This window comes from Prionailurus viverrinus, chromosome A3 (assembly GCF_022837055.1).
Source record: "Prionailurus viverrinus isolate Anna chromosome A3, UM_Priviv_1.0, whole genome shotgun sequence".
Taxonomy (NCBI): Eukaryota; Metazoa; Chordata; class Mammalia; order Carnivora; family Felidae; genus Prionailurus; species Prionailurus viverrinus.
In genome coordinates this window covers 21783147-21800780 of record NC_062563.1, presented here as the reverse complement: position 1 = coordinate 21800780, position 17634 = coordinate 21783147, and the positions used below count along the sequence as shown (strand labels likewise).

The 17634-nt window shown below is 49.8% G+C and overlaps 2 protein-coding genes across 5 annotated transcripts in view; one reads left to right on the top strand and one right to left on the bottom strand.

The window, feature by feature from the left end:
- The window catches only part of VSTM2L (V-set and transmembrane domain containing 2 like), a 37966-nt gene extending 30105 nt beyond the window's left edge, over nt 1-7861 (top strand). Inside the window, exon 4 of the mRNA XM_047852075.1 lies at nt 6455-7861. Within this exon, the coding sequence (XP_047708031.1) occupies nt 6455-6727 (273 nt within the window). The 3' untranslated portion in view covers nt 6728-7861. The remainder of the gene's footprint in view (nt 1-6454) is intronic.
- Nucleotides 1-17634, bottom strand: part of TTI1 (TELO2 interacting protein 1) — a 94665-nt gene that overhangs the window by 17148 nt on the left and 59883 nt on the right. The window lies entirely within an intron of this gene.

The following is a 17634-nucleotide window of genomic DNA, read 5'->3' as shown; positions in this document are numbered from 1 at the left end:
CTGCCTCCTTCCCAAAGAATTAACAGGCCAAGTGGTGGCTCGTGGTTGACTGCGATTTTTATTTTCTGCCGTAGACGTTTCTATCTTAAATCCCTGCAGTGATCCACAATATACATAAGGGCATTAAGTCCTGAGGTCCTCCAGGGAGGCCAGATTCACGTGGAGCCAGAATCACTCCATTCATCTCAGGAATGCCCGAAACATCCGTAGAGCGGTGGGGGCCTCGAAGATGCACGGTCACACACACCCAATCCCTGTCCTCGGGTGCTCCCAGGCCAGTGTGGGAGATGGATGTGAATCCAATCATCACACGTGAGAAAAATAAAATTACAACTGTGACCATCAAAATGAGGACAGCTGCCTGGGAGGGGTCTGAGCCAGTAACAGAGGACTTGGCCTAGTCTGGAGGTTCTGGAGGGCTTCCTGGAGGGGGTGCTATTTGAAGTAAGCACTGAAGTATAGAGGTGTTGATGACTAGGAGCGGGGATCTTGGCTGGGTGTGTAGGTTGGAGGACTGCAGGCGGCTGGTGTGGCCAAGGGGCAGGTGGGGATGAGACCCCAAGGGGCCTGGGCAAGTACTGCCAGGAGCCATGGATGGAAGGGCCCTGAGTTGGGGACATTGTGTAAAGATCTGTCTGGCTGTCATGGAGAACAGATTAGGAGGGGCCACCGTGGCTTCGGGGAGACCTGGGAGGAGGCTGGGATGATGACCAGGTGAGAGAAGCTGGGACCCTGGCCAGTGCAAGGGGGCTGGACTCTGGAGAGAAGGGGAGGGGCCCAGTGATGTTCAGAGCGAAGGTCGGTGGGATTCTGGGATTGACTGTGCCAGAGTGCAGAAGGAGCAAAGGCAGTGATGACGTGGGAGGGTCTGGCTGGAGCAGGTGAGGCCTTCTGGGGTCGAGATTCGGAGAGACCGGGTTGGATTCTGAACAAGCCAAGGGGCTGATGAAAGCGGCACAGGAGTGGCAGAGCTCAGAGCAGGCCCTGGCGTGGGGTAGGGACCATCTGACGCCCCATCCCCACCCCAGCACCTTCCCGGGGCCACCCTGTCACTCTCAGGCTCAGCCAGGAGGCTGCAGGTAGGAGAGGTCTGGCACCATGGACACATATCAGCACCTTTCATTCTTCCCGGTGTGGCTCTGGAGAAAGATCCCAGCCCTGAGGGCCCAGGGGTGCCCCTGCCAGGCCCAGAAAGGCCTGGGCCATGGGTGAGCAGGGAGGAGGCTGAGCCTGGTCATGGCATGGACTCGCCTTGTCTCTTTCAGCATAATTAGGTGCTTAATTGCACTGCTAAGGCCTGTCGATGCTTGTGCTGAGGTGATTATGATTTACAGCCAGGCTGCCGTGCGGGGGTCTCCTCTCCTCCTGGCCTCTCCAGTGTCGCTGGAGGGCTGAGCCATAGGGTTTTCTGCCCAGTTTGTGAATGAGGAAATCCAACAGGCTGCTTCCTCCGCCCCCAAGAAGCTGGAGCAGGATGGTGGACCCCCTCCCATAAGATATACCTCTGAGGATGGGCCGGGCTCCCTCAAGACAAGGAAGGCTGGGGACCTAGGGAAGGAGGTAGGAAAGGGTGAAAAGGTAGACCTGTGGTGTACTGGTCACGGGAGGCTCACCAGAGATGTGGTTAAGGCCTGGTCTCTGTCACCAGCTAGATGGCCTTGGGCAAATCACCTTACCTCTCTGAGCCTCAGTTTCCTGACCCATGCAATGGGTATCCTGGCAGGGCCTACCTCACGGGGTTATCGCGAGGCTCAAAAATGATGCATGAAGCTTTTAGCACATCGCCTCATAGTGATCAAGTGCTCTGTAAACACTGGCTGCGAGCCCGACTCTTACTGCTGTTATGGTTTTTATTATTTGCCTTCTCCAGATGGTGCTTAAAAGGGTAGACACCAGGGCCGGAGAGAGCCGTGTCTCATGTGGCACTCTTCCTGAGGTGCGGGGTTCGGTGTGGGGTCTGGGCTCTCGGGGAGCCCGTGCAGCATTGCTGGGGTCTGGCTGCTTCCCAGCTGTGACCCCAGCACCCAGCTCAGAGTGCGTTCTTGCCAAATGTCCACCAAAGGCACGATGAATCCAGCCCAAGAGCCTGGGTGCTGGTGGCTTGCTGGGGTCAGACCCGGCCTCCCAGCACCCTGGCAGTGCTCCCGGACTCCCTCCTCCTCTCTGAGAGGCCTCTGTTCTGCTGGCAGAAGAGGCGACAGGGTTGGGGGGGGGGGGGGGCGCAGAGCAGACTGCCTGGGGAGGGCTGGTCCAGGCCTCGCCTCGCGTCTGGGGGCGGGAGGGGTGGGCTGCGGCTGGTGCTCCCTCCCTAGGAGCGGCTGCTCCCAGTGCTTCGCATTATTACTCCATTAGCGCCTTGTAGGGTTGACAAATGAAGGATAATTAATATCCGTGAGGGAAACAGATGTTGAGGTAATTCGCTCCCCGCTGCGCATTTGCAACAGCATCTCCTAACTCGCCTGAGAGCATGGCAGGGCCACAGGGCCTCCCTGTGCCCTTGGTCAGAGGTGATGGAATCAGCAGGGCCGGTGGCCTCCAGCTGGGCCCAGCCTGGAGCTGGGCAGGGGAGGCTGGTCCTCAGCCCCACACCAAGAGGGGTGCCTGGGAGAGCCTCACCGTCTCGCCACTGGGAGTCCTGCCTGTGTCCCATCTCGTGCCTCCCACTCTCCCAGAAGCCCATTTTTCCTGCTTTGTGGGGGTGACGGCCAGCCAGCCGGAAGGCTCAGAACCAGAGAAGACGGGCCAGGCTCCTTGGCTGTCCACCCAACCACCCCTCTTCTTCCCTCCTGGAGCCTGGGAAGCGCCCCTGTGGCCCTGCCGGTGCTGGGTGACCCCTGATGGGCCTGTCACACCATTTGGAGGGGTAGCATGCATGCATGGAGTCAGGCATGGGTTTAGTGCCCAGCTCTGCCCTTCGCTGACTCAGTGCCCACAGGAAGCCCCTTTTCTTTTCTGAGCCTTCATTTCACCATCTGTAAGGTGGGTATAGTCATGTGTAACGTGACCTCAAATTAGAAAGCATGATATCTGGGTACCACTTCCCTTGAAGAAAGAAGGACCTGGCCTGAGTCGACTCATTCAACAAATGTTGGTTGTTGCTTACAGAGGACAAGGCCCTGGATGGTCACTAAGATGAACGAAATAAGTATCATCCCTGTCTTCATGGTGTTTTTCGTTTGGCCAGGGAAAGAAACCAAAATCAAGTCAACAAATAAATGGTTCTCAAACTGTAATAACTGCTGTGAAGGAAATAAACGGGGGGTTGTGATCGAGGGCGTCCTGGAGGAGGTGCTGTTGAAAATGAACGGGGGTCAAGCAGGTGAAGAGAGGTGGGGGAACAGCATCCAGGCAGAGAGACCAGCATGTGCAAAGGCCGTGATGTCAGAGAGACAGCTTGGCGTTTGGAGGAGACGAAGGGGGCCCAGGGGCCCGAGCAGGTCAGTGGGATGAGTGTAAGCCACACGTGCGTGTGCCCAGCACAGGCCCAGGCACGTCTGCAGTGAACGCGCCCCTGCGGAGAGGGCCCTCCTTTGCGTCCTGGCCTCCTCACTGCAAGGGCGGCCGGCGGGGGCCTCCCCGCTCCACGAGCTGGGGCTTGACAAGAACATAACAGCTGGTTTTCCGCATCCCCCCCCCCCCCGCTGGTCCCCACCCCAGGGGAGAGGGACCAGTAGGGCTCAGGGCTGGGGCTGCAGGTCTGAAGCCCGCTCAGCTCCCGCCTGGCCTGGCGAGCCTGTACAGATGCCAGCAGGTGGTGAGGTCAGCGAGAAGGGGCCGGGGACCGCTCTCCCCCGTTCTGTCTAGACAGGGTGGGGGCTGCACGGGGCAGGGCAGGCAAGTAAGAAGGGGCCCGGGAAGGATGGGAGCCCCTCCCACCTGTCCTCTCCAGGTCCAGCTCCCCCTACCCTTTTTTTTTTTTATACATATATATTTTTTTCAACGTTTATTTATTTTTGGGACAGAGAGAGACAGAGCATGAACGGGGGAGGGGCAGAGAGAGAGGGAGACACAGAATCGGAAACAGGCTCCAGGCTCTGAGCCATCAGCCCAGAGCCTGACGCGGGGCTCGAACTCACGGACCTCGAGATCGTGACCTGAGCTGAAGTCGGACGCTTAACCGACTGCGCCACCCAGGCGCCCTTCCCCCTACCCTTTTTAACTTCTTATGGTGAACTGTGGATTCACAGAAAGGGGCAGTAATAGATCAGAGAGTCTGCTTGCCTTTCACCCAGCTTCCCCAGTGACAACCTTTTCTCTTCTCGTTGGCAAAAATTCTTAGTAGCGCTATATTCGCTGCGGGTTTATTCATAAGAGCCCTAATCTGGAAACTCCCCACCTGTCCATCAACTGGTGGCTGGATAAACCAATTGTGGTGTGGTCCTGTGATGGAATACTACTCAGCGATGCAAAAGGACAAACTGAGTCTTGCAACAACATGAAGCAGTCTCACTGACACTCTCTTGTGTGGAAGAAGCCACACACGAAAAGAGATCAAGGACAGACAAAACTAATCAATAGTGACAAAAGTCAGAGTAGGTGGGGGTGAGTATTGATGAGGAAGGACCGCAAGGGTGTGCCCTAGAGGGTTATAAGTGTCCCATGCCTCGCTCTGGGTGGTGGCCACACAGGCATACATGAGTTCAATTTCATCAAACTGTATGCACTTTACTGCATACAAGTTATATTTCAATTTTATTTTATTTTATTATTATTTTTTAACATTTACTCATTTCTTTTTTTTTTTAATTTGTTTAATGCTTATTTAATTTTGAGAGAGAGAGAGAGACAGAGCACGAGTGGGAGAGGGGCAGAGAGAGAGAGGGAGACAGAGAATCCGAAGCAGGCTCTAGGCTCTGAGCTGAAAGCTCAGATGTGGGGCTTGAACTCCTGAACTGGGAGAGCATGACCTGAGCCAAAGTCGGATGTTCAACCAACTGAGCCACCCAGGTGCCCCACATTTATTCATTTCTGAGAGACAAAGAGACAGAGCATGAGATGGGGAGAGGCAGACAGAGAAGGAGGCACAGAATCCAAAGCAGGCTCCAGGCTCTGGGCTGTCAGCACAGAGCCCGACACGGGGCTCGAACCCATGGACCATGAGATCATGACCTGAGCTGAAGTGGGACGCTTAACCGACTGAGCCACCCAGGTGCCCCATATTTCAATTTTAAAATAAAACATTTTAAACCCAGGGAGCCTGGGTGGCTCAGTCGGTTAAGCGTCCGACGTCAGCTCAGGTCATGATCTCATGGTCCATGGGTTCGAGCCCCGTGTCGGGCTCTGTGCTGACAGCCCAGAGCCTGGAGCCTGCTTTGGATTCTGTGTCTCTCTCTCTTTGCCCCTGCCCCACTCGCACTCTGTCTCTCTCAAAAATAAATAAACATTAAAAAAAAATTTAGGGGCACCTGGGTGGCTCAGTCGGTTGGGCGTCCGACTTCGGCTCAGGTCCTGATCTCACGGTCTGTGAGTTCGAGCCCCGTGTCGGGCTCTGTGCTGACAGCTCAGAGCCTGGAGCCTGTTTTAGATTCTGTGTCTCCCTCTCTCTCTGACCCTCCCCCGTTCATGCTCTGTCTCTGTCTCAAAAATAAATAAACATTAAAAAAAATTTTTTTTTAATTTAAACCCGATCAAATAAGCACGGAGCCAAAGTACAAAGACAAATATTACAGATACTCTTGCTCCCCACAACTGGAGTGAAGTTAGTATCCTGATATATATGTGATCAGCAACCTTTTTTTTTTTTTAATGTTTTATTTATTTTTTAGAGAGAGAGTACTAGTGGGGAAAGGGCAGAGAAAGAGGGAGACAGAATCTGAAGAAGGCTCCAGGCTCCGGGCTGTCCGCACAGAGCCTGACGCAGGGCTCAAACTCGTGAACCGTGCGATCAGGACCTGAGCCGAACTCTGACTGAGCCACCCAGGCGACCCCTCCCCCCACCCCGCCCTGCCCTGCCTTTTTTTTTTTTTTAAAGAAGTAGAACATTTCACACTAAGCGAAGACTTCACTTTGCAGTCTATCCCAGGTTCACGGACCTCCCCTGGGCTCCAGCCCAGAGACGACCACTGCATCCCCTCCCGTCTGCTTTCACACTTGCACACATGTTGTCTCCAAAGCCAGGATGGAGTGTTTTTATGCATTTATTTACAGAAATGACATGGCCCTGAGGGGCTCGGCAATGAGCTCTCCCTCCCTGAAGGTGCCTGAGCCCAACTCTAGCTCAGGCTTTTTAACTGCTGTGCGGTATTCCATCAGATCAACTGACTACCGCCTACTTATTTGTTCTGTTGATGGACACTGAAGTCGTTTCTACTTTTTTGCTATTTAACTCTCCCACTGCCCTTGTGGGAGTGTCTCTGGGGCCCCATGCTACAAGCGTGCCCCTGGTTCCAGCGCTCCCCGTCTTCCCAGCTCCCACCTGATGGCCAGGTCATGGTCTCTCTGTCCCCTTCCCCAGGTGGTCAAGGTGGTAGGCAGCAACATCTCCCACAAACTGCGTCTGTCAAGGGTGAAGCCCACGGACGAAGGCACCTATGAGTGCCGTGTCATCGACTTCAGCGACGGCAAGGCCCGGCACCACAAGGTCAAGGCCTACCTTCGGGTGCAGCCGGGGGAGAACTCGGTCCTGCACCTGCCCGAAGCCCCGCCCGCTGCGCCCGCCCCACCCCCCCCAAAGCCGGGCAAGGAGCTGCGGAAGCGTTCGTTGGATGAGGAGGCCTGCAGCCTCTAGACTGATGCCCACCTGGCCGCCCACCCACCCCACACCCCTACAGCTGTACAGAGTGCATGAGGAGCCGCTGGACCCCTGGGGACGGGACCGCCTGGGTCCAGCCGCCTCCCCATCCCCAAGACTGCCTGTGGCCACCACGTCGGCCCTCTGCCCACCACTCCCTTGCTCAGCATGTAAGCCCTGCCCGACCCTCCCTTTTCAGACCCCTGCGGTGACCTGGCTCAGAGAAGGTGGCCCCAGGCACTAAGGGGACGACCGCCCCGAACGCCGGGGTGGGCACCATGCCAGGGCCAGGCTGCCTCTCTGTCACCAGCTTCAGTGGAGTCCAGTGTTTTGCTTTGCTTGCTTGTTCCCCATCCTGTCCCAAGCCAGGGCCTCCCAGCCTTATTCTCCCTCCTTCCCCATCATCCCCCGCTTGAACCTGGGGGTGTGGACAGTGACCCCTCCCTGAACTTGGACTTGAATCTTCTGAGCAGAACTAGGGCCTCTCCCCTGGCGACAGAGCCCCCAGGAGAGCCTTGCTCTGAGCCCGTGGCCTGTAAATAGGGTCACTCGGGCCCTGGGAGGAGAGGGAGACACCTCACTGCCTCCTGGTGGGTCCTTCCTGTCCAGCTTCCTCATACCTAAGAAACAGCTCCCTGTCCCACCTTCTGCAGAGGTGGGGGGACCAGGAATCTGCCCGTTTACGTGGCGAGTCCGAAGGAGGGCCTTTTCCCCTCTGACCCAGTGGCCCAATGCAGAGTTTTGCACCAGCAGGACCCCTTCGAGGGTCTTCGAGGCTCTCCCAGGAGCCCCCCTCTGCCAGCTCCCAATGTCCCAGCCCCCTTCTGGGGCCCATGCCACGCCCACTCAAGGGCCTGGGGCTGTTGGGAGCCCAAAGCCCCCCAGTACCAACCTCCTCACAATTCCTAATCAGGGGAGACACCCGCCCCCTGGTGATTTGTAAATATTTCTATTGGGCCCAACACCCCCTGGGAACTGGCTCAAACCTCTGGCCACCCCTTAGTGACGGGAGTTGGGATATGGGAGAGGCCGAGGGCTCTGCCCGGGGGGTGTGTGTGGGTAACCCTGTACACATGATCCAAAATCCGTGACTAACCAGCCAACCTGAATAAAGCGGTTTAAAAAAAACAAAACAAACCCTCGGGCAGTGTCTTTCTGGGGCATTTGTGTCTGGAGCAGTGCGGCAGGAGAGGCACAGGTGGGGACGGCTGGGCCAGCAACTTCTCGCTTCCGCTCTCTGTCCCCCAAGCGCAGAATGTGAGCTGGCTGGGGCACGAGGGGAGGGCCAAGGGAAGCCAGCTTTCGTCCAGCTCCAGTCCCGTCACCAGGCACTTGAATTATTCTTAGATTTTGAGGCAATCGCACATACAGAAGAGTGCATAAAACACGTTTACGCTGTTTTGTCAATAAAGACATTATAAAGCAAACGCGGGCGAGCCACCACCTACCAAACCACGGCAGTCCAGAACAGAAGCCTCCAGCCCAGCCGGTCCTGATCATACCCACTTGCCTCCCTCTTAGAGAGTAACCACCGCCCTGACTTTTAAGTTGGGCACGTTTTTCATGTTCTTTTCATAGCTTTACTGCCCATATGTATGTCATCGTAAGCAATACAGTGGGGTCTGGTCTCTCACTTAGAACTATATGCACGGAATCATATCATTTCTGTCCTTGCATGTACTGCTCTGTGAGCGTCATTTGTGTGTTGCATGTGTCTGTAATTTGTCCATTTTTCTTACTGCATGAATATCCCACAACTCATTTATCCATTCTACTGTTGACAAAAATTTGTGTTCCCACCTGGGTGCTCTTATCAATAACACTGCCATGGGCATTCTCGCCCAGGTCTCCTGGCGTACGTGAGCATGAGATTCTCAGGTGGGTTTGCTGGGTCAGAGGTTTAGGGATCTCATTTGCTCCCATGGGCGTGGCCATCACCGTATGACAGTTGAGGAAACAGCATCAAAAGGTTAAGTAGCTTGCCCAAGGTCACCCAGTCGTTGAACTCTGCTCTTCCAGACCTGGACCCCTGCTGAACATCACCACCTCTCCCGTCATGCCCCGGGCTTGGATTCCCCTTGGCTCATGCCAGAGGAGTCCCACCTGCTGAGAATCTCTCTGCCTGAGGGTGTGTCCTTCTGGGGCTTTCGGGTGAAACCCTCACAGCCAGCTGGTCCCTCCTCTGCACCTACAGGAACCACTGGCATCACCCACACTGAGCCTGGGGCATTAGCCTGTCCCCGAGCTCCCCTGCAGCCAGACTGAGTGAGCCCTCTCTCAAGGGCAGGGACTGGGACCTAAGAGTGCTCGGTTGAGCACTGAATGTGCCCCCGGCCCTGTGCTGATCACCACAGCAGCCCCAAAGGGAAGTGTGTACCCCCAGTTTTGAGATGGAGAGAATCAAGTGTGGGAAAGGGTGGGTTGGAGGCTGGCCGGCTGGCTCACTGGATAAGGACATGACTAAGCCAGGCTATGAGGCAGGGCTGGGGGCCTGCTGCAGAATCCAGGTATCCCTGCGCTGGATGGTCTATGTGGCCTGCGGTCCTGTCAGATCAGCGGCCAGCCTTTTTCAACAAACATGGTCCCTTCCAGAAATGCCAAAGTGCGAGGCAGGCCCTGACACGCCCACGTGCCTCTGGAAAGGTATGCGGGGTACAGACTTGTGCTAGAATGATAATACTCTGAGTCCCTACGCCGCACCAGACGCTGGTGAAAGGGCTTTCCGTGGGACATCCCGAGATTCTACAGGATATCATTTTACACACCCCCTAGGGCGTGTGCCCCATCTCCAGTCTCTCCCGCCTTCAGAGGGGCCCTCACCTCCTTGGAGGGAGTTTTCTTGCTCCATTGGGAATGCAACCCCGGGGAGAGGAGTGCCTGGGTTAGAATCCCGCCTCTATCCATCCTTGCTGGACATCCTCAGGACCTCGGGCACGGCTCTTCACCTCCCCGAGCCTCAGTTTCCTCTTCTGTGAAAGGGGGAAGCTCCCAGGAAGGTACAAACAGAAATCATGAGATTCCACTTTGCACACACTTTGATGACGAGAATCAAAAAGATAATAATAACAAGCGTTGGCGAACACCCATACTCCGCGGGCGGGATTATAACGTCATGCGGCAGCTTGGGAAAATAGGCAGTTTCTCAGAATGTTAAACATAGAGCTACTCTGTGACCCAGCAGTGCCACTCCCGTGTATATACCCAAGAGAACTGAAAACATGTATCGTGCACAGAAACGTATGCAGGAATACTCACAGCAGCATTATGCATAATAGCCAAAAAGTGGAAACCACCCACATACCCATCAAGTGATGAACGGATACACAGGATGTGGCATATCCAGACAATGGAATATTATTTGGCAATAAAAAGGAATCCTACACGCTCCATAATAGATGAACCTTGGAAATATTGTTCTAAGTGAAAGCAGCCAGACACAAAAGGTCACATCCCGGATGGCTCCATTTATATGAGATGTCCAGAACAGGAATATCCACAGGGACAGAAAGCAGCCTGGTGGTTGCCAGGGCTAGGGGGAGAGGGGAGCGGGAAGTGAATGCTAATGGGTAGGGGGGTTCTTTGGGGGATGACTGAAATATTCTAAAAGGGATTGTGGTGATGGATGCACAGCTCTGTGAAGATACTGAAAACCACTGAATTGTATACTTTACGTGGCTGAACAGTATGGTGTGTGAATTATATCTCAATAAATCTGTTGAAAGAAAGGAGCTGCTCCTAAATACAGCACGGTGCCCGTGGGAGGCACCCAGGAAATTCTGACTCCCTATTAATATTGCTGTGATTCTTTTTTAAAAAATTTTTTAATGTTTATTATTTATTTTTGAGAGAGCATGAGTGGAGGAGGGGCAGAGACAGAGGGAGACACAGAATCCAAAGCAGGCTCCAGGCTCTGAGCTGTCAGCACAGAACCCGACAAACTGTGGTGCTCGAACCCACAAACTGTGAGATCATGACCTGAGCTGAAGTCAGATGCTTAACTGACTGAGCCACCCAGGCGCCCCAATATTGCTGTGATTCTTATGTGGAAGCCAGAGCCCCGTTGTGCTGACCTCAGAGCATCTGGTGGACAGAAGTTTCTAAAAGGGTACCTAGTTCTGTCCTCAAGTCTCAGATAAACCTCTGGACACCCGCAGCTTAGCTGCAGGCCACGTTCCCCTTTGTGTACCACCATAAGAATAATGGGGCTGGTGTGCTTCTTATAAATTCAGATGTCCAGGCCCCCTCTTGCCTCAGATCCCTGCCTACATCAGTAGCTAATGCCCGTGGGTGGGTCTCATGATGGGGAGAGAGAGCAAACTCCTGGCCAGGGACTTCTTCCCATACTCTTGCTCAGCTCCCTTACTCTCGCATCTCTAGCCCCCAGCTCCCTTGGTCTCCAAGGCTCTGAATTCTGGCCCAAACCCCACCTACCCTGGCTGCCTGGTGTATGCCCCTCTCAGGGCTCCCCTGTTAATCCTGTCCAGGGCTTCCCTTTCCCTGCACCCACCTTGTGCAGGGTGGGGATGGGATAACTGAAAGCAAGAACAAGGCGTCTGCTCCCCATTCTTGGTCCTTCACCCCAGGATTCAGGGTGTGAGGCAGGGATGCCCCATTTTAGGAGGTGAGAGCATGTCGAAGTTTCAACCCAGGGGCTGGCCCTCCGGGTTCAGGGCAGAACTGTGTTCTCAGTCCTGGCAAGTCCCAGCTACGTGATGAGCGACCTACAGGTCCAGGCACAGTTCCAAAATCATCCCAGCACCTGAATGAGGAACCAGGTTGGGGCAGAGGATGACGGAGGCCTGGTCCAGGGAAAGGGGAGAGGGACTCAGGAGCCCCACCAGGGACCCTGGAAATGAGTGGGGTCTGCTGCCTACCGAGGCCCACACTTTGGCCAAACCCGGGCATCTGAGTCAGGGGAGCTTGTGAGCAACCCAGGTTTGGGGGCTCTATCCCTGGAGATTCTGACCCAGTAGTTCTAGAGTGGAGCCCAGGGAATCTATGTCCAACAGGATTCTGATGGAGGTGGCCAATGGATAGTTTGAGAAACACTGCACCATATGATCCTTTAAAGAAACAGACACACATAACTGAAAGAAAATAATAATAATACATTTCATAAAAGTGGGTGTTTATTTCACTTAACCACATGTCACAGTCCTTGCTTCTTACCACCTCTCGTTTTTGCTGCTAACCGAAAGAGCATTCCAGCACGTGGAGGCACCACAATTACCCTAAGGGCTAAGTTATTTCTAATGCTTTGCTGTTGCAGGTAATGATTCTCCAAATACGGTTCTATGAACTGCTTGGCACACTCAAGGTGTTTCAGAGTGTGTGGGAAATCCTTAAAACATGGAAATACTAGCACCAGACAGATGAATACACACTTTGAATCTGAGAGAGTCTATCCAACTGCTCTCCCTCAACAAACCTGACAATCTCAAAAAATTGGGGGGGGGGGGCAGAATTTAAGGGGACACGGTGAACTTCGCATTTGGCACACAGAAGCTGCTCTCACTCACCAACGTGGAGGGGGGCAGGGCCTGGGAACCTGCACTGCTCACACATGCTAGCTCGTGAGCTGTTGGGATGCCTTGTGTGCACAGCGACTTGTCTGAAAAGACACCCCCCAAGCTGAGAGCTGTGGTCCCTTCTAAGGAGTAGAACAGAAGGAACATACCCCAGTGGGCTGAACATTTGTAACGGGCAAGTGTTGCGTCTGTAACTTGATATGCACATAAATATTTTTCAAAAATTAACCAGGAACCAAAAGTAAATAAAATGGAGGGAATCCTGCTATGCGCACCACGCGGTCACTGAGCTCTCCCTCCCTCCCCACTCCCACTTCTTGTGTTGCTCGATTTTGTCTTGATGTAGCTTAGGTATCCACACTGGTTGTAGGCCATTTGTCTCAGCGAAGACTTGCCCGCTCCTAGCCCCAGCGTGTGAATCTTGATTAATCTAAGCTAGGGGCTCTTTGTGTGGAGTCCACAGATCACCCCAATCAGGGGTCCGTGGATCATACGCATGGGATTCACCAACTTTTCATGGGGAAAACAACCACTACATCTCTGTTTTTACTAAGCTCCAACTGAAGTTTAGCATTTCCTTCTCTTATGAATGTAAGCAACAAACCACAGTAGTGTGGGCAGCAACTTTGTGACTTTATCACCAAGAGAAATCACAAATATTTTCATATCACAAAAGTTATTACAGTATCTCAGAACAGTGTTCACACTCATCACTACTACAAAATTATGGTTGTTATTAGATCTGCTGCTGGAATTTGTTATTTAATGCACTAATAAAGAAGCAAGTTTATTCCTATATCACACATTTCCAAAAATATATTTTGGAAACTGTATTTCAATGTAATTGGTTTCCTTTGTAATGCTATCATTTTATTTTATGCAGTTAAAAACAGTCTTCTGAGAAGGGGTCCATAGGTTTTGCCAGACTGCCAAAGAGGTCCATGGCACAGAAGAGGTGGATAAACCCTGGTCTAAGCCAGGGCTGGCAATTCCATTATCCTGGCTGGGGACTAGCTGAAGAAGGGTCATGTGACCTGCTGTGTTACATTCACCGTGACATTTGAGGGGACATCTGCTGGAGGCAGAGTGGAGCCCCTCTTGGGAAAGGTTTCTTAAAAGGAGACACAAGGAAGTCATACTTTCTTCCTCTGCTCCCTAGTGTCTGGACATGTGAGCTGGGAATTTCTCCAACCATTGGGCAACCATGCAGAGAGCAGCTGATCCACTTGAGATGTAGAAGCAACTGGTGTGAAAAGCCTAGGTCTTTTAGGATGCAGTGGATTGAGTGAATTAGACAAGAACCTCCCTACCTCTGGATTCCTATTATCAACCAATAAATCCCTTATGGTTTAGGCCAGTTGGGTCAGTTGTCAATTACTTGAAGACAAGAGCAGTTTCTTCAACCCACCATGTTATTTTTGTTCCCCCATGTCTTCCATGCTTGATCCTAACCATCACTGGAGTCACATGGAGAAACAAGCCAGTTCCTTCTTCCATCTGACCCTTATTTAGATTGATCACATCTTTTCTCCTTGAGGCTGAACATCTTCAGGTCCTTCAATGGACTCAAGAGACATGTTTTTAATATGTCTGTCTGTCTAGGTCAGTAGTTCCCAAACTTTAGCATGCATCAGAATCACGTTAATATTTGTTAACGTTAGCTTGTTAAAACGTACATTTCTAGGTCCCACTCTGAGAGTTTTCGATTCAGCAAACACTGGAGTGAGTCTCAATAATTTGCATTTCTAACAAATTCCCTCACTGTGATGATGCTGCTGGTCTTGGGGACCACAGTTTGAGAACCACTGGTCTAGGTCCCTATAAAAATATGGCTTCCCCAGATGAAATCACTACTCAAGACAGGGGTCTGACCAGTGTTAGTTAAGCAGAGCAGAACTATCACTTCCCTCAGTATCAAGAGCATGCTCCTATTACTGCAGCCCAGATTACAAACTGCTGTTCTATACTATTGAACTCTATGTCACCAAAACTCTGAAACTTGTATCATACATGTGGCTCCTATCCTACAGAATAGGAAGTATCGCTTGTTGAGCACTTGTCATGTGCCAAGTGTTTTAATGAGTTATCTCATTTAATTCTCACATTGATCCTTGAGATGGACAGCAATCTCTGGGGAGACTGATACCCAGAGAAATGAAAAAAAATTCCCAAGGTCACCTAGCGGGTAAATAAATGAGAGACCCAGGATTTGAGCCTGGCTTATAGAACTCTACAATTAAGAACTTTCCTCCTGCTTAACAGCATCTATTAATCAGCTGCCCTTTGGGGCCCAAGACAAATTTACCTAATTGTGCCTCATCCAACTCATTCATCTTTCTTGTCTACAAAGTCATCAAATGCGATTTCTGTCAAATGCCCTAGGTTTCTTGACCCTCCAAGATCTCCTTCAACGACAACTCAGCCCTTTTACTGTCTCTACTCCCGCCCCAAACGGAAGGAGGTTAGGCTTGCTGAGTTGCATTTGGAGCCACATGAGTTTGGTTTCTGAAAGTGTTAACTGTGGGCACATTTTAATAAAGACCATTTTCTAGGCTACAGTTACATAAATGTTCTAATGTAATATGCAAATGTACCACAAGTGATTTAGGGTGTGCTAGGCCTTTATTGTTCTAGTTGCAGTTATGTTGATTTAGCCCATAGCTTTATGGTTAATAATTTATTAAGCGACCTTATTTTTTAATCTCCCTTTGTCCTCATTTCTCATCTTTTTCCACATTAAGGGACTTAAGCCTGCACAAAGATTCAGTTTAATGAACCATCAATCCTTGAATAAGTGTAGTTGCAATAGGATTCCATTCAAATTCTAGGGAAGGAGTTATGTTCATGAGTTTTCACCCTCTTGATGGGATTCTTGGTTTCATCATAAATATAATGACCCACTTTATCCTTAGTAGTGCTTTTTTGCATTACATTCTAATTTGCCTGATATTAACATTGTTAGACCAATTTTCTTTGGTTATTATTTGCCTGGGCTATCTTTTTCTGTCTGTTTTGAACATTTCTGTGTCATTGTCTTAGGTATAGTATCTCTTATACATAGCTACTAGCCGGATTTTGATTTTTAAAAGAAAAAAAATCATTTGACAGTCTCTGTCTTTAATAGGTAAGTTTAGTCCACTTACATTTATTGTGATTACTGATTTGTTTGGATTTATTTTCTACATCTTATTTTGTGTGTGTGTTGTGTGTGTTTTCTATTACCACGGGATTTTGGTGGGTGAGGTGGGGTGAAGAGTATGTGTGATTAGTTTAATTTTTTTTCTTGACTTTTTGACAAATAGTACCCCATCCCTTTTCCTCCCCACTTATTTGAAGGCTATAAATCACATTTCTTTTAGTGGTTTTATTTTACTTTTTAACATACTTATTTAACTATGTATTTTCCTAACAGTTTATTCAGTAACTCTATTTTCCTTTTGACAAGACAACCCCTTTAATACAATGTAACTACTAATTGATCTGCCTCCCCACCCCATCTTCCTGGTAATAGTCTAGAATTTTAATTACACTATTCTTCATAAAAATTAATATTTATATGATCAGAAATTAACTAGATTTACCAATATATTTGACCAATTTCTGACCTAGTGTTTTTCTTCTTTCACTTTCTGTTTTGCTGAAATACATACTTTATTAATCTTTTCAATGTGGATTTGGGTGGTAAACTATCTTAACCTATGAAAGGCTGAAAATGTCTGTCATTTGCTCTCCTTTCTCAGTGTTCATCTAGCTGTGCATTGAGGTAGGTTGATTATGCCTTTCCCTCTGCATGTTTAGGATATTACTCTCTGTCTCTGTCATCTGTTGCTATCGATGAGAAATCTTCTGTCAGCTCAGTTGGCATTCTTTCACAGGCAATTTCTTTTGTAACTCAAGATTTTTCTCTTTACCTTTGACATTCTGCTCTATCATTACAATTTTTCTGGTTGAGATATATTTTTTACCAACTTGTTTTAACTGTTGGTATGTGTTTTTTGCCTGAGGACTTTCTTTCTGATTTTGAAATATTCTCAGCCACCATATCTTAAATATTGTAACTCCATTACAACCTTTATTCTATCCTTCTCGGATTTCTATTACACATATGTTGGAAACTTTCAATCTGTTTACCATGTCTTTCTTTTTTTTATTTTTTAATGTTTACTTATTTTTGAGAGAGAGAGAGAGAGAGAGAGAGAGAGAGCATGCGGGGTGGGGGCAGAGAGGGAGACACAGAATCTGAAGCAGACTCCAGGTTCTGAGCTGTCAGCACAGAGCCCAATGCAGGGCTCGAACTCACAAACCGTGAGATCATGACCTGAGCCAAAGTCGGACACTCAACCGACTGAGCCACCCAGGCGCGTCTGGTTTACCATGTCTTAACTGGCTCTTTCATATTTTCCATTTCTTTATCTCCATCTACGTGAATTACTCAGGACTATCTATCAATTCACTAACTATCTCTTCAAATGTGTTTGATTTAGAGTTTATTCCATTTGAATTCACTTCAATAATACTTTTCATTTTTAGTATTTCTCATTCTTTTTCACATCAACAATTGTTTTACTTCATAACTTTCTCCTTTTTACAGGAAAGGAAGTCAATCCTTCCTTTACCTTTTTTAAAGTCCTAAACTTAAACTCACTTCCAAGATTGCTCTATTATTTGCACTTATCACAAGTGAATCCATCCGTTACGAGTTGAGCTTACTGGCTGCCTCAGTGTCAGTTTCTTCACAGGCTTATTTTTAAGAGGAATTTTTCTCTCCATTTTCTTTTTCTGTACTTGTCTAAACCCAGACTCTTGGGACCCTAGTCCCAAACCAGGTTTCCTGAAGGTGGCTCAGGATTCTCAGTCTGGGGGGCTATCAGAGATGTCACAGACGAAGTTAATGAGTTGGGGTGGCTTAGCTCAGGTCCCACTTGCCAGACCTACATCTGTCCCCCCTGTTACCTAACATACAGTTTTAAGCAATGAGTCTGATGCTAAACCTCCAGTTCTCCAAGAATCCTTTTGGTCCCCATTTACTCTGCAGGACTGGAATTCCTTGTCACTTCTGGACCCTGGGCCTGGCAGGTCTGAGGCTTTGGCCTCCATTTACTTTGTAGTTCTCATCCCTTTCCATTCCAAAGAGTTTACCATATTTGTGAGTATGGCTATGTGATTTCATTTATTTAAAAATATATGTAATTTATATATTATTGCACTGTATAAAGAGAAGTTTTTTTCCCCCACAATTCATGGGCAGTGTGGTTAATTTTTTCCTATATCATTATTGAGGTATGACTTATATCCAAAAAAGCATGAATGCAAAGTGTAAAAATTCAATGAGTTTTGATAAATATAGTCATGTAATCACTGTTACAATCAAGAAAA